Source organism: Canis lupus, chromosome 2, assembly GCF_048164855.1.
Source record: "Canis lupus baileyi chromosome 2, mCanLup2.hap1, whole genome shotgun sequence".
NCBI lineage: Eukaryota > Metazoa > Chordata > Mammalia > Carnivora > Canidae > Canis > Canis lupus.
Window position 1 is genome coordinate 85314625 of NC_132839.1, and position 17993 is coordinate 85332617.

General features: G+C 35.5%; 1 protein-coding gene across 4 annotated transcripts in view; it reads right to left on the bottom strand.

Moving 5' to 3' along the window:
* Positions 1-2141: 2141 nt before the first annotated feature.
* TBC1D19 (TBC1 domain family member 19) overlaps positions 2142-17993 on the bottom strand; it is a 141808-nt gene continuing 125956 nt past the window's right edge. For all 4 annotated transcript variants that reach the window (XM_072808495.1, XM_072808491.1, XM_072808505.1 and 1 more), the window contains 5 exons: positions 15289-15398; positions 13101-13192; positions 9026-9141; positions 3556-3626; positions 2142-2566 (listed from right to left, as the gene is read on the bottom strand). In XM_072808495.1, the coding sequence (XP_072664596.1) occupies positions 2492-2566; positions 3556-3626; positions 9026-9141; positions 13101-13192; positions 15289-15398 (464 nt within the window). In that variant the 3' untranslated portion in view covers positions 2142-2491. The remainder of the gene's footprint in view (positions 2567-3555; positions 3627-9025; positions 9142-13100; positions 13193-15288; positions 15399-17993) is intronic.

Here is a 17993-nt window from a genome sequence, read left to right on the forward strand (position 1 = left end):
AGTATGGGGGAGGGGGGGATAAAGCTAAGTTTTAAAGCAGAAGGCTGAGGGGGTTCAATCTTAATGTTCTTTATCTTGTCTATGGAATAGGAAAAGGGAGTACCTTCTGAGTGTAAGGGGGTGCTATGCAGTTAGCCGGGGTGCTGGGAATTTCAATTAGCCAGAAAGCTGCATTACCAAAACGCTGTCAGAAAGACTGTTCAATAAACTCTTCCATCATATAAAGTCACACATGTTACATTAGTGGGTGAACTGAAATCCAGAAAAGCCGAATACAATTTGCCTGTAGCTTATTTCGCCATAAGTTGCAGACAGAAAGATTATAGGTAACACTCAGGTCCTTGTGACCACTAGCAGGGCATATGGGGGATGTGGTTCAGGCGTTGGTAGGAGGCGGCACAGGAGGCCACAGGAGGGAGGAAGCCAGGGAGGGGCAGTGTGAGGAGTGCAGTAAGAGGCAATGTAGGGAAGACAGCCTGACTGCCCTTGATGCAGTATTTTAACAAGCAGCTAAGAGCAGCACATGGCCCGGAGGGGTTTGTGACAGCAGCATTGTGGAGTGGCTTTGGGGTTCAGATTCAGCACTGCTGGCTGAAGCCACCTGTTTCATGAAAGGATCCGCTATGCCATGTTCCATGTTTCATTTTTTTATAGTCACTGTCTCAAATTATCAAATAAGTCGGACAGATGCTAATGAAGTTAGGCATTCTTCATATATATCTTCTAGCGCTTGGCCTTAAAATGTCGTATTTAAAATTAATTACCAACAACATCTTACATTTGCTTGGTGCTTTGCAGTTAAATCACTTTCAAATATATTTTCTCATTTAGTCTTATTCAACCTGGTAAGGTAAACAAAAACAAATACAATAATTTCCCATTGCCTGTCCTCACACCCTCCACCCCCTCAATTACAGATAAGAGAGATTAAATCATCTAGGGAGTCACAGCTAGGACAAGAACTCTCAGTCTAGAGTTTTCCTACTAGATCACTACATCGCCTTTTAAAAAGGCTGATGAGTATTCTCTTAAGGAAGCCAACAATGGGCGTATCTGTACACAGTTGACTTTAATCATTTAAAACTCTAACAGGGAAGAACGGGAGATAGTAGTGCTTATCTTTGTGATGAATGTGCATTTGCACACACCCAATGGCAAAGCATGTGGTCATAACTGAATCACTTTCAAAAGCAATGAAATGGGGTTTCTTAAGAATCAATTACTGAATAATAAATGATTATTTTGTGTTCAATAAGTACCTGATGAATAAAGCATATAATAAAGATTAGCAAATTAAGAACTAATTCTGTCAAATTTCATCACACTTGCAGTCTTGTGTTAAACCTCAGACATTTCCTAATTTATATATAGTCTTTAAATAAAAAATTCAGGAAACACATTTGGACAAAACTTAATACAATTCCAGGCATTCAGTAAGAGTATCAATCTCTTGATTCAAAGTTGTGTTGAAATGATCAGTATCTTGAATTTGGACTTTTTTTCACATTATATTATTCCGAATTACAGAAATGGTAGGTCTTTAGGAAGAGATATAAAATAAAACCCTTCACTTACAATAAAGACCCAAATGAGACTGAGGCATCACATAATGTCTTCAGTTCTAAAATGAATGTATATGGTACCTACTTCTGGTTTCTCAGCTGCTCTGCCCTGGAAGTAAATCTTGTTAAACCAAGATTCGGCAAAAGCGGATAAGCTTTTGATTTTTCATTCCCTTCATTGAATCCTTGGGTGTCCTCTTTGCATGCTTCCAAAGTAACAGACTCGCAACAGGCCTCGGCAGTGTCAAGTCTTCTTAAGCAAGAGGCGGAAGGTTGAGTTTGATGGCATCACTCCGTGATGTTCTTTTTTCGGAAAGTGATGAAGAAGATACTGTCAGGTGGAGACAACTGTATTTGGTCTGCCCCACTGAGACCTTTCAGGGGGAAGTAAAATGGAAAGGGATCTAGAAGATCTCGGATGAGAGAAAAGTCATCAAGAAGACCAAAGTACGCTTGACTTCCATTACCTTTTTCAAATCTTACCACATTCTACTCCACCCCTGGCTCTGAGTGAAGAGCAATTTACAAGACAAAATGATACATTATCTAGAGATAAATTTACAAACTGACATAAGAAAATTGTCCCAGAGGCTACATTACCTCTTCAAGTTTATTACAGTATCTTTCGTTCTTATTGCATATATGGTTACATGCCTTTTACAAGTCAGGAGTATAGAGATACTATGCTCAATTTAGCAGGAATTACGTCTATTGCTTCTCTCTTGAAAATCAGCAGCATGCAGTGCAATATTTGGTGTGCGGAGTTATTGTTTCAAAAAGTGAAAAACTACTTAGGTTTAACTGAAGAGGGAACATGATCTTTATTGGCTTATATGCAAAGTTTAATTTTGGTTTTATGCAGAGTTTGCATAGTTCATGATTATTTTTTAATGAAAAACTAGATGTGTTGTCAGTGACCTTGAAGGAGATCAGGTGACAGTAGCGAACAGAAAAATTTGAAGAAGAGGCATAACTTTTAAAGTAGAAAGGTCAGCAAGAACGGCCTGAAACGAAAAAAACAAAAAGAATTATTAATATCAGTATTCTAACTGGCAAAGGGAAGTCACAACAGAAACACACTGCAATGTAATTCTGGCATTGACACCCTAAGTTTTTCACATGTGTCCTAAATCTGTACTGAAGCTCCACCCTCCCTCCTCTTTTCTGAACATCTTAATGTTACAACATGTGCAAGATGCTCAAACGTGCAGTAGAAAATAACCTTGAGCCTTCTTCAAATATACAAGGTAGCAGGAGTTTATAAGAGGTCTAACATTTCAACTTGCTTCTATAAATAAACGTACATTATGAATCTTGGTCCCGTTATTCTAGTGTGCGGAGTATCTGGCTTCAGGAAATCATTTTGAGATGGAACTAATGTTTATTCAATCGCAAGATGCATAAACATCCTCTTCCCTTTAAACAAAGAATGTAGGCAGCTATTTTAAGGGTAAAATTTAAATTTCTATGAGAGATAGGAAATAGAGTAATATGGTAAGCCACCATTTAATTGAACTGTGTTTCAGGTATAAATTATACTATTGAAAAGAAACCAGTTTTAAAGAATTAACTCATTATTAAAAATAACCAAAAAGCCATGTATCTTTACTCTGTCATCCGAATGCATGTTCTTTAACTCTCTCAACCAGTTTTTCTTTGTTCTAGCAGAATATGTGGACGTGAACAATAATAAGAAAATCCAACCAAAGCCCCGGTAGTTGCTACTAAAATTACTGGGTATCTTGTTTCCCATAATGGTTATAACGGTTTCCTATAATAATCTTGTTTGTGATTCATTCACAAGAAGATTGTCTTCACCTAATTCAGGAATTCTGAATACCTGATGTTACTTAGCTTGAAACTTATAGTTTTACCCGAGTTAAAAAATTAGGCTATGAGTAATGTGTATCCTATGCATCTGAGACTGAAGTGCCCGAGCCTGGCAATCTCTCAGGAACTATTTCCATCCCATCTGAGTGAAACTTATCCTTACTTCAGCTGCAGCCAGTGATGTCACCTCCATCAGGTTCACTGCTCGGAAAGCAAACACAGCAGCTGCCAGCACTGGAAAAGAATGCACACTATTTCAACTGCTGGCCTACTCATCAGCCTGACAAATTTACTGCTCTGCCCACAACCTACTAGGAGAGCTCAGAACTAGTGCTTTACAGGACTGCACGCACGCATTCTGAGTTAAGGTCTTGTGATGAATGGAAATCATCTCCTCTGGAGGACAGAGTGCCTGATGGCTAGGTAAAATGAATCCCACCGTTTTGGGAAAAGGAAAATTCAGTGCTCTTAAAAGAACCATTTATAAATTGTTTTATTTCATATCTATAACTTACATCATACGGTTTTATTTTATTTAACTTATTTTTCTAAAAGATTTTTTATTTTTTTATTCATGAGAGACAGAGAGAGAGAGAGAGAGAGAGAGAGGCGGAGACACAGAGGGAAAACTAAAAACTAACTCAGCTAAAAACTAACTCAGCTAAAAACTAAACTCAGCTAAACTGCTGAGACACCCGGGATGCCCACATCATACGTTTTTAAATATGAGTAAATAAAAAACAAATATAATAAAAATAAATAAATAAAGGTTTATTTTGATGCAGGTGTTTCTTACTAATGCAATAGGATTCTGGAAAGTTGGGCAGCCCAGGTAGCTCAGCCGTTTAGTGCTGCCTTCAGCCCAGGGTGTGATCCTGGAGACCCGGGATCAAGTCCCACATCGGGCTCTCTGCATGGAGCCTGCCTCTCCCTCTGCCTGTGTCTCTACACCTCTCTCTCTCTGTGTCTCCTGTGGATAAATAAAATCTTTATAAAAAAAAAAAAGGATTCTGGAAAGTTATATGGAGACTATATTTTTATTTAAAAAATTTTTTTTGAGACTGTATTTTTAAATATATCAGATCATGTTTCATATGTATCAAGGTATCCTGATAGAAATGTGCAATATTTTTCTTAAAAATATTTTTATAACATTTTGTTATACTTTTGTATTCTGCATTGACTTTCTTAGAGTGTTCATAAATGGATAGGTCTGTGGGGAGAGCCGCTGTGAACTGATTCTGAAATTTACGTTAATACTGGCTCTAGGAAAAAGAAGTTGAAACTTTGAAAAAATAACTATAGGACACCTTAAAGATCAATAATGTACATAGAATAGAAAGCAATATTTGAGTTTTTGTTTCTATCAATCATATGCATATGACAAGAAAGTAATGCTAATGTGTAATCTTTCTTATTATGTAACCTGACATAAAACCCCACATGAGGGAATGTGTCATCTTGAAAAGTGAAAGGACCCATGTAAGAGGTAGGTATCCTGACAAGGACACAATACTGCTTAAAGATGACTCGACTTCCCTCGTTTATTTATTTTTTTTAATCACCAGTGGTGGTAGTTTCCTTTCTACCCAAAAAGTCCTTGAAATTTAGAAAATAAATGGTACGGAATCTTCAAAATTATTTGAAAGATTGGCTCCCAAATATATGGCATAGCTAATGCAACTATATATATACATTTTTACTATGGGAATATTAATAATAATGCTAATGATATTTTCATACCAACTCCATGAGTCAAGTACCATTGGTGGCCTCATTATATTAAGATGGAAACTGAGGCCCAGTGAGTTTGGAAGCCATGTTCAGAGTCACCCAGGTAGAAAATAGCAGAGTGAGGGGCAGCCCGGGTTGCTCGGTGGTTTAGCGCCATCTTTTGCCCAGGGTGTCATCCTGGAGACCCGGGATCGAGTCATACGTCAGGCTCTCTGCATGGAGCCTCCTTCTCCCTCTGCCTGGGTCTCTGCCTCTCTCTCTCTCTCTCTCTCTGTGTCTCTCATGAATAAATAATACAAATAAAAAAATTTTTTTTTTTTAAAGAAAGAAAATAGCAGAGTGAAAACTTAACCTTGGCTCTGGAGCCAGAGCATTCACCATGTGATGGTTTTATTGAGATTGAAGGTAAATAGTAATGACTCTTCCCTGACATGAAACTCTGGGTGCTTTCCTCTAAATTGTAATCTCTGTTGTCCTTCAGAATGGTTTTCCAGGGATGGCCTGAAGCATGATGCCATGCATCATGATGCTGGGCTCTGACAGGTAGGTGGCTGTGCATGAGGAGTACAAGTCAGCATCCACACCCCTTAATTTCCCCAGAAGGACACTGAATGCAACTAGACCAACCTGGGAAGCAGGCATTTTTCTAGGGTACAACAGATTTTGGACAGTCTGGCAAAAAAAGGCAATCCAACTAGCTAGAGAGGAAAACTCCAAGGGAAGAAAAGATGGTACCAGTAAAACAAAATTTAAAAACTTGGGGATTATTTAATATGTAACAAAGGATACAAGAGGTCAGGGACAAAGAATTTACCTTTTAACTGAAAAGGAGAACACTACTTTAAAGTCACTAAGCTCCTAAATTTATAAGAATATCAAAGAAAATAATTTCTGTGGACCAGAAACTTCTTTATAGATTCCTAATATCTGGAATCATTTTGACAATGGTGACATTTGAGAAGGTAAGGAGTGTGACTGCTACTTCCTTTTTTGTGTATAATTTAACAGAGTTGGTGAAAGCCTGACAGGATGGCCAAATTTTCTGCTGTAGCAGGAAAGAGTTTTACATGGCGGGAAATTGTTTTTCCAAAGGTAGATAAGAGGGGGAAAAAAAGATCAGCTCACTAATTGACCTCAGCATCCAAAATGCTTATGTGCTCATAACCTTTATTTATCTTGGTGTCACATCACAGAAGTTCCTTTGCGTCTGCTTCATGTTTGATTTGCCCAGCCCTTCCGCAGAACACATTTGTTTGCCAAGGAGAAAAGATCTCCACTTTGGGATATTTTCAACTGCAATCACACTTCAAGGGAAATTCAGAAACTCTAATATTTACTTTTGGTCTTTTAAGCTATTCTCATTGAAAAAAAAAAGCTATTCTCATTGCTTTAATTCTAAGCAATTCTATCACAAGCATTAAGACACTTATGCTCTAAACTGTTTTTCAAAAGACCCTAATTAATTCATAATTAAAGCCAGTAATATTTACTAAAAACTTGTAAAGACTATATAATGACTAACTTGGGCAAAAAAGGTGGTCCCAAAATATCCATTCCAAAAAATGTCTGAAATAATAAAAACTAATTTGGGTATATGTACACAAAATGGTTTTCTGTGTAGGTATACCCATGGCTCTTTATCTGAATTCATGGTATGGGAGTTCCCACCAGTCTAGTTCCATTTCTAGATGCTCTATAATTTTCCCTGTTGACTTAAGAAAACACTCAGGGAAAGTGGATGGATACAACAGTGCATATTGTATTTCTACCTATTCATCAGTAACACTTCTATTAATGCTTTGAGCTTGCAGCAGAGTGCCTAGTTTAGAGCAACTACATCATTCAACATTCATTTATTTCTCTCTGACTTCAGTGTGCTGACGGGTGGTAAGTCATAGAATGAGAAAATTTAAACTGGAAGAGGTCTTGAAGATCTTCCAATTCAACATTTCTTTCACAGTGGAAAACCTTAACCTTTGAGTGACAGTTAAAAAGCCCCTTCTAGTTTTGAAAAATCCTCATTATTAGAAAGTACTTTCTTATATTGAACCTCTTTAACATTCTCTAATATCTTTTTGAAATGATACAAAAAACTATATACAACACTCTTCAACAAAACTTAGGACATACCCAGAGGAGGTTTATTTGCTATTTATTTTAAAGTCTAAAATCCTGTTGCCTGAGAAATGGTAACAAAAAACAAGATGTCTTAGCCTGGAAAGTAGAAGCTTTGGGGAATGGTGAAAGTAGAAAAAACATGATGATGACCCTGGTTTAATAGGAGTACATTTTGGCTACGTTGTCAGACAAGGACCAGTGTTCAAACAGAGGATGAGGACTACCTGTCAGACATGTCTAAAAGAGTCAGACCTGGGCAGACTGGGTAGCTCAGCAGTTTAGCACTGCCTTCAGCCCAGGGCCTGATTCTGGAGACCCAGGATCAAGTCCCACATCAGGCTCCCTGCATGAAGCCTGCTTCTCCCTCTGCCTGTGCCTCTGCCTCTCTCTCTCTCTCTCTCTCTCTCTCTGTGTCTCTCATGAATAAATAAATAAAATGAAAGAAAGAAAGGAAAGAAAGAAAGAAAGAAAGAAAGAAAGAAAGAAAGAAAGAAAGAAAGAAAAAGAAAGAAAAAGAAAGAAAACAAGCAAGCCAGACCTGACGACCTCTAGGATCTAGGTTACATGTACTACTGCCATTCAGCTAAGAGAAATGAGGGCAGGCCCTCCTTTCCTAAGTCATATCTGTGTGGGCTTAAAACCCAATTGAGGTAGAAGGATACTAGGATTGTTAACGTCAGTAACTGGTATCTCCAATTGCACCAAGGGTGATGTTTATCTTCATGGCATTTTATTATTACTCTAATTTTCCTTTTTGAAATGCCATACAATTACTCTAGACACCTCAGCACTCAAGAATATGTTAATATGGTACCTAAAGAATCTTCTGCAAGTAAAGGGTCTTTTTCAATTAAACATTATTTCCACAAACCCAGAGACGTGTCCTTACAATGCTATCAATATAAGGTAAGGAAACGAAGACTCACGCAGGTTAAATAATTTATTCAATATTACACAACTGGAGAAGGTTGTACCTAGCACTTTGCCAACTTCTCTGCCCTCCAACTACGGTTGTGAAACCCTTGTGCTAATTATTTGAATTTCCTGATAATCCCAATGATAAAAATAACTGAGACTGTTTTGTATAAGAGAAGCAAAATAATATAATTAACAAGAAATCTGCACCGTATGTGTCATCAAATAGCTGTCTTGTGTATATCTTGTGTATACCTATTGTGAGAACTGCTTAATTATAAAAAAAGAGAAAAACCTGTGGCCTCCTGAAAAAAAAGATGAAATTTTTTTTGGCTTAAGAGAATACCTAACAAGAGGAAATTCAACCACTAGGAGTCAGAGACTCCTAGCAAAAAGGAAGAGGTTTTGAATTCAGTGGAAACTGAAGTCCAGAAAAGCTGAGATTTCAGCTTTGCAGAGAGGCTCAGTGTCAGTTTGGATTTTAGGCAGTGGTTGAGAAGGGGCATAGAACAGATGCTAAGAGAGGCAGAGGAGCCAGGAATAGAACTGAAGTATTCCTACACTCCACTGCAGAGACCTCACAGGTGCTGAGAAGAGAGTAAGCAAGCCCTGGCTAAACTAAAAATGGACTTTTCCTGGGAGCAAAGAGGAAAGACTAGGAATACACTAGTATTGGGAAGTTACATAGGGGTATCTAGATCTCAGAACTTTAGTACTTGTTTTCTAAGGCAGATAAATCAATTAAATATTAGGAATTAGAAATGACAGATAACTCTAGACTCAAATTGCAATTACAGATGGTGAATGTTAGAAAGGAAAGGGACTTTATTATAGAAACATGTATCTTACAAACAAACACTTATTACCAGCAAGAATTTCCAGAGAGTTGTATCCTAGGATTCTATCCCACAAAAGCAGGAGTTGATCTGTAGCTAAGTATCCAGAAAAAGCTCGAACCATCCATTTAAAGGATATGCGAAGTCTGTAAGCAAAGGAAAAAGAAAACAGATTTTACCAGTGGCTTTTCTTTTCTCACAAAAAGGCAGTTATCAGGAGAGCCAACCAATTCTATTGTTAACTTCTTTGTGAGTCTTAGACATCACCTATGCATTTAAATCTCACAGGCCCTCTTAAAAGCTGCAGAAGTGCAATGGTGAGAAACCATGAGTCGTCAAATTAGCAGTCTCAATGTATTAAGAAGAAAAATTATATCTGCTTTGTTATAGTTCAGCCTTTTGCAGGACGCCTGTGTGGCTCAGCAGTTTAGCACCTGCCTTCGACTCAGGGCGTGATTCTGGAGCCCTGGGATTGAGTCCCGGGATCAAGTCCCACATTAGGCTCCCTGCATGGAGCCTGCTTCTCCCTCTGCTATGTCTCTGCCTCTCTTTCTGTGTGTGTCTCTCATGAATGAATAAATAAAATCTTAAAAAATATATTTAGTTCAGCCTTTTGAAAATTCACTCACTTTTATGTTCTGTTTTTTCAGGGTCTCTACTAATTAGCTACCAATGAGGTGATCTTAAGAGTTAACAGTTCTTAACAGCTCAAAACTCATGATTATTTGAATTTTTATTCAAAATACTTCAATGCTTGGTAGCTGTATACTTTTCCAATTCAATAAATTATATTCCTACATTTTTCAGTCAAATCGTTACATAGGCTGAATAAAAACAACAGGCAGTAGTCTTTAAAGGCAAAGAAAAATAGTTTTAAAGCTATAAGGGACCCTGGAAATAGATTTCTAATTTCAAACCCTTCATTTTAAAGGGGAGATTATCAGAACTCTGAAAGATCAACCAGAACAGTCAAATGATTTTTCCAAAAAAACCCACAAAAAGCCAAAACCTGATATGAGATCCCACTATTTGTAAATAGGTTATGTTACAATAATAATTTATGTCTGCAATCAGGAAATGAACTCCGTAGCTTTGGTGCCTTAAGAGAGAAACCAGTCCCTCACACTTCCGTACTATTAGCCTCTAAATATCACTTGCCTGCCCCTGAGAGGTGCTAGCCAAACTCTTAGCTGGAGCTGTTACAATATTATGTAGATAAGTATCTGTGCTATTTTTTTAAAGCAAGAGAAAGGGACTTAGAGACTGCCATTGTTGATGTGATATTCATTCTCTTAAGACCAAAAAAGACCCCCAAGTTTTCGGAAATTCCTCAAGACTAGAAAACTATTACTCTAATATAACAAAGTACATGTAGGGAGTAGTACTGACAAATTAAACTTCTTGGTTGGTTTTAGAACATCTGTTTATAAATTCCGAAGAAAGTTTTGGCCAGACATTTTAAATTAAAAAAAAAAAATCATTTGACTTTTAAGTCCAAATTATTAATATCATCCAATTTCATTTTAATAGGTCTTTCATCGTGTCTTATTAGAACAATAGCGCCACACATTGTGCCCTCTTCCAAATATAGCGCAGAATAAGTTTCTTAGAAATAAAGTTTATTGAGGTATAATCTATGGATAGTAAAATTTACCCTTATTAATGCACAATTCTGAGTTTTGTTAAGAACCAAATGGGAACTTTAAAAGTAAAAATACAATAACAACAAAACAGAACAAAACAAAACAAAAACAACCCTCACTGGATAGATCCAAAAGCAAAATGGTAATGACAGAGAGTCAGTGAATTTGAATATACATCAATAGAAAGTATCTAATCAGAACAATCAAAAAGGATTGAAAACAAAATGAATAGAGTTTCAGGGACCTTGGGGATGAGACCGAAAGTTTCAACACTGGAATCCTAGAGGAAATGGAGAATAAGTATAGTGCAGAAAAAAATACTTAAAAAATAATGGTTGAAGATTTCCTAACTTTGGCAAAAGACATAAGCTTACATAAGATTCAAGAACCTCAGCAAACTCCAAAAAAGGATAAACACAACAGAAATCCATGCCCAGATACATCATAATCAAACTTCTGAGAACTAAATACAAAGAGAAAAAATATTTTTTCCTGAAATGTTTGGCAGAATTTACCAGTGAAGCCACCCAGGTCTGGAGTTTATTTGAAGGTAGAATGTGATTAATTAAAAATGTATATTATAAACCCCAGGGCATTGTTATGGACTGAATGTTTGTGTCCTCCCATTGCCCCCACTCCATTCTATGTTGAAACTCTATCCCAAGGTGAAGGTATTAGGAGAGAGGGAGGGTCTTAGGGTAGTAATTGGAATGTGAATAGTTAATGGGTGAAGCCCTCAAGGTTGGGATTAGTGCCTTCATAAGAGTCAAGGGAGAATTTGTTTCTCTTCTCTGCTCTCCACCATAAGAAAATACAATAAAAAGTTGGCAGTCTGCAGCCTAAAAGAGGGTCCCCGTTGGAACTCAACCATGCTATCACCTTGATCTTAGACTTTCAGTTTTCAGAACTGTGGGAGATAAGTTTCTGTTGTTTAAAAGCCACACAGTTTATGGTAATTTGTTATAGTAGACTGAGGGGCGTCTGATGGCTCAGTTGGTTAAGCGTCTGAGTCTTGATTTTGACTCAGGTCATGATCTCAGGGTTGTGAGATGGAGCCCTACACCAGGCTCCATGCTCAGAGGGGAATATTCTCTCTCTTCTCTTCCTCTGCCTGCCCGCCCCCTTCCCTGCTCTTGTGTGTGATCTCTTTTTCTCATTCTCTCTCTCTCTAGAAAGAAAGAAAGAATTGAAAAAAACATTGTGAATTGAATGAAAATTAAAACATAACATATCAAAATTTGTTGTGGGGAGGTAATGTAGTGCTTTGAAGCAATTTATAATAATATTGTTTCCATTAGAAAAGAGAAAGGTATCAAACTCATGATCTTTCACCTTAAGAAGACAAGAGCAAAATATACCTAAGGCAAGAATAAGAAATAATAAATATAAGAGCTAAATTAATGAAATTAAAGACAGAAGAATAGAGAAAATCAAAACAGAGTTCTTTCAAAGAAGGATAAAATTAATAAACTGCTAGCCAAACAATCAAGAAAAGTGAGAAGATAACAATTATCAATATCAAGAATGAGAGAGGTGTTATCACTGTGATTCTCTTGATTTTAAATATGAGGAAGTTGAATTATCTTGATTTACAGAATTTGAGTCTTAGTCAAATTAAATTACTTCATTAGGATTATTCAGTTTAGTAGATAGAATTTAAATCCTGGTCTGTCTCTTAAACCCACCCACTCATCCATCCATCCATCTACCCACCCACCCACCTATCTGATGTGGATTCAAGTGTAGAAAAGACAAATACTAAACTACTATTGTATTTCCCATTAACTACTTTTGTGGTCTCAAAGAGTTAATGCTTCTTTCAAATATGCCCTAAGAGGGGAAACTAGTTTCACAGAGGGGAAGAGAGTGACAAAACATTAATAAATCATTTAGAAACTTCTGTTGCCTTAGGCATTGTTATTTTTAAAAAAAGAGAAGAGAATCAATAATATTGAAGTGAAGAGGTAACCCTACAATATGTAGAGTTGTGATTTAGTATTGGTTTGGTATTATCACATTTCTTAGGTGGTATTTGTGTTCACAAATTTCTGCCTCAGTTTTGGCCAATACCTGTAATTATGAAGAGAAATTAGTTTATTTTGGTGATTCATATACCAACCACAGAAATTCTAGCAAATAAGAATTTATTAGGATTTTGCTCCCAAGAATTTTTGGTACAATGTAGAGCTCCATCTACTACTTGATATTATTGTTTTATTGGAGATATTTTTAGTTTAATTTCTCTAAAGAATTACTCTATCTTTAAAAGTGCTTTATGGGTGACTGGGTGATGGGCACTGAGGGGGGCACTTGATGGAATGAGCACTGGGTGTTATACTATATGTTGGCAAATCGAACTCCAATAAAAAAAATATACCAAAAAAAAAGTGCTTTACAATGATGAAATAGAACCTTCTGAGGTCAAATTATCTATTCGTCAATTAGGAGAGAAAGGTACTCACGGCTGAGCTCCAATTTCTCGTAGATGATAAAAGAGCTGGGGGAGATAGGTTTGAAGAAGAGTTTCAAACAGCAAACAGAGGGACACAATACCCTGGATATAATAACAAAACACAAAAGAAATATACATTTTAGTATTTAAAAATTAACTCTGCCAATAAAGTATGCAAATGGAAATGAGGAAAAATTATCAATATAAATATTCTCATATTGTCTAAAAGTAAAAAACTGGAAATGCTCTAATGATGTCTAATACTGTGGTTAAAAATACATTTTCCCCCAATTTATGGATACTTAAACTATTATAGATATGCTAAGGAGCCTCCTTTTTAATACAATAGGATCCTCCTATAATCTGGTATACAATATACAGAGTCTAAGGAAAACATCATTTTATAGAAAACCTGCTACTTTGTAAGCCCTCTATTATCACTTATGTCCAGCAAACTAGTTTTTTCTGGATGCATTCCAGTTTCCAGGTATTTCTCTGCTACTATAGCCACACCCTTACACTCTCCTTCCATATGTCCCTTCCCTTTCAGCTGCCTCACCCATCCAGGAAAATATTTCCTGCTTTTCTCACTCTTTCTTTGAAATCGATTCCCAGGGGAAGACTGACTACTGACTGCTTGAAATTTGCATCAGGAAGTTATCAAACAAGAATGTTTGATATTTTTTTAATTGAAATCTACTTTTTATCAGGGCATTATTTGTAGAGGACAAGAGGTAACCAATTTAAGCAGATGGTTTTTTAAGTGCTTTTATTACTTGACAACTCTGAATAAAGTCTTTCTTGTAGCTCAGCATTCCTCAGGGTTGATCTTTGTGAGGAAGTTTTAATCCTCTTTGTGAGTTTCCAAAGAAAAAAGGCTGGCATGGTTCCAAATAGTTCAATCTGGCTGCAAGCCAGAAAAGGAGCTGACCAACTGTAAGTCTTTATTCCACCGAATAAAGAAAGGGCAGAGGCAGGGCTGGCCCAACCAATTCACTGAAAAAGGACACTTCAGGGTCAGCATGGAGATAGAGAAGGAATATCCAGGGTTGCCTGATGTCAAGCTCCAGTGCTCTGCACAGGGAGAAAACTGTGGGTGTATACTGGGCAGCCAATTTAAAATTAAAAAAATTTTTTTAAACTCTGAAGCATAAAATGGTACAGAAAACAGAATTATTCATATATTTCTTATTACTCTAGACTAAAAATTAGTGTAAGATAAGCACTAACTCAAGTTGTCTCAGAGAGCAGGAACCCAAGATAATTGGTTGTGCTTCTATTTGTTCATCAGAGACATCCTGGATCTCTGTTACTTGTCAGCATTCACTAGCAATGGAGGAGAGCAAGGTAGAAACAGAGGGAGGTGGACTAGGAATACACAGGGTTAAAGTGGGAGGGATAAGCAATAGTGATTTAGTTTAATAGCAGCCACAAAGTCTTCCCTTCAGGGAAATCTGGTTAGCCCTGATACATCCCAATTTAGTAAGAGTTAGTCAAGTTACCCACAAATGGACCACAGCAGGCCCAAAGGTGAAAAAAGTATAACTAAAGTAAAATAAATACTGTTTTAACTCAGGCTCATCGGTGGAAAAAAACATGTGATAAAGGACTGGCCAACATAAAACAGATAAAAATGTTCAACTCCCAATATGCTCCTCTTTGATTTTCATATTGAGATCAACAGAGCTATCTACTGAATAAACACAAAGAAAATATCTAGTATGGTAACTGATAACTAGCCAAATGTGAAATTGAAAAATAAGCGACAAATAAATATTTGATTTTCATTAACAAAGAAGAAATTATGATGATAATCATGACAAAAACAATAATAAAAATAGCAGCTCTATAGCACTACAGAAACATATTAACATATTAACTTCATCTTGATGAGGACATCAGTGTTCAAAGAGGGTAGGCATCCTTGTCAAAGTGAACAATACAGACATTTTTATATGTTTTTTTCTGTTAACATATAAAAGATAATGTAACTGCAATTGATAAAGGCCCTTTTTCTCCCTAATTGTCACCAAAAATACTTAAATATCAATTTCTTCTTCTCTTTCATTTATTCTATGGAAATATGTCGCTTGACATCACAAATTAAAATTTCTTGCTTTATAATTTAACTGAGGGAGGCTTTCTTAAGGAAAGAAAACAGATTATAGTCTAATTTGATTCAATTTTTATGAACTTACAGAAGGATGAGAAGAGATGGAATGGAGTCTGAAGAAAAAACGCACATACATCTCACGGAATATCTGATACAATTTGGAAGGTTCATGGTATAGAAAACAAAGTGGTGCAACTGAAAGAATAAAGAAATTAATTGATAACATTGCAGAACTATTAAAATTCAAGAAAATAAGTTAATGAAACATGAAAGAATAATTCAATTTTATAGTAATATTCATTCAAAGACAAGTTTAAAAATCATATATATCGTTTCTTCATGTTGAAATGGAAATATATACACATGTAAAAAGTGAGGCCTTAAAAATTATAAGGAAAGGATTAATTAAAAGCTATCATAATCCTAAGTTAACAGAATGATGCAATGGAATTACATATAGAGGCATATTAAAAACACAAAATAACTTTAAAAGACTATGTAAAGTCAAGTATCTCTTTTTTTTTTTTAATTGAAATAGTAAGAAAGTGAGATGCAGGCAATTCACTTTTACTTTGTTCCACAAAGGATCCAGAAAGTTTTTCAAAGTTTTATATTTTGGAAGTCAAGTAAGAAAATATAAGATGACTTATAATTAGCATTTAGAATCATGGTCTTCAACTAATTCAATTTGAAAATAAAAATTTTGTTTTTGTTTTTGAAAATAAAAATTTTGATTAACAGTTTAAATTATTGGTCATTGAGACTGGTGAATCTCAACCTGTACAAAGACAGTTTCTATAGACTTACAATAAAATAACTCTCAGACAATGGATTCATTTCTCTAATGAATGCTGAATTAAGTTTTCCTTTGCATCTAATTCTTGGCAGTTAAGCACAGGGGGGTCAACTCAATCAGACATCCCACAACTGAATGTCAGAAAGTCCTAATCTCAGATGCTGGTGTAACAACATGATTATTCTGGACTGACATGGTCATGCTTTTTATCTTCTCAAACATCGAGAATTTTAGGCAGCATGAACACATTTATAACGCAGATACATAAAACTGCATTACCTAAATATTAATTTTAATACAAAATGACTTACCGAGTAATTTCAGCTATGATATAGAACAGACAAATTAGAAATTCTAAGGCTCCATATTCCATCAGTAATGCCCTGAGGGCAGTAGGCATTAAGTTATCTGGGAAAGCAGTGAGCCAACTCAACTCACTTTTTTTTTTGACAAAGTGAAAGGAAAAATGATAAAAAATGTTAAATTCTTACAAATAAAAAAAATCAATTATCTGGGCTAAATGGCAGCGCACAGTATTACAGATGAGTAAATCATCAAAAGCTAGCAATGCAAGGGAGAGATTTCACTTTTTCTGAAGGGGAAAAGAGAGACAAATCAATTTTAGAGGAGTAAATAAATACCTACAAAAAAACCTACTTGTATATATAGAAAGAAAAATTTACATTATATACATACACATTTAAAAACTGACAGGCATATCTTTCCATTTTAAAACTAACTTTAAAAACTTATTTTACCACCAAAATAAATTGCTATTTCTTAAAATAGCCCAAATTAGGGTAATTCTATATATTTAAAAAGAATAACTCATATTCTAATTGCAACAGTCTAAGAAAAAAATAATGTGGCACAAATACATGATATTATTATAAATTCAAAGTGAAACTTTGAAATTTATTTAATAACCTTTTTATGCATATTTTTTCCTTTAACTTTTAAAATTATTGATATGTAAAAATCTATAATCCAAATCTAAAGATTTTATGGGTTCAGTAATTATTTATTATCATTTCCAGTGAAGGAATAAAAGAGAATTTTAAAATTAGCACTTTTTACAAACATGTATAATACAAAAACCTTCACAATCAGTTATTATTACTCAAGATACCACTACTGTTTGTGTTGAATTCCTTATATAGCTATGAAATGAAAAAGCTTTAGTCTTTTATATGTGATATATAAGAAATCTACATGAGTTTATTTTCTATTTAAAATACATTTCCCTATTTGGTTTGTGGATGTTCAACATACATTTCTAAAATAGTATAAAGAGATTCTGTACTGAACATTTTGCATCATCTACTTCCTTAGTGAACATTAAACCTTAGCCTACTTAAGTGACCAGAAATGTGAATAAGCAGAGTCAGAGTCAATGATGTATTTTGTTGCCTAAGAATCACTAGAAGATTTAAACTTTCATGACATCATTAATGTCCCCCAAATCACTCAAGCTCACTTTCTAAAAACGGTTTACTTGAAAAATTCTTGCAGTTGAAATTAAAATAGATAAGAGGCTAATATTTTTATTATTAGATGTAAAAATTTATATTCTTAACCTTTTGGGGGTGCTCTACTTTAAAATCCTCACGTATTTATAAAAGAGAAATGTGCTGAAAGGTCATCATAATGTTATGTATCCTGTTATGAAATTTTGGTTGCTCAAGAGAATAAAGTAGAGTGCTCTGTAATTCAAGCCTGTGATCAACACCATCAAGAGAGGCATAATGCAAAGTTCCTAGGTCCTCTGAACTCGTTTCATTGTCTGCTAGTTTTAAAAGTCTTACATTGTGTCATTCACCATTATTGTCTAATGTTGAACACGGAGGGGCTTTTACAATGAAAAGTGTTAATGTACTGCTGATTCTTTTTATAAAAGTAAAGCATTAAAGTATTTCTGTTTAGTGTAAAGGTGGGGAGATAGCAGTTGTGGGTGACAATATTCTTCAACATGTTTATATGCAACATGTGAAAAT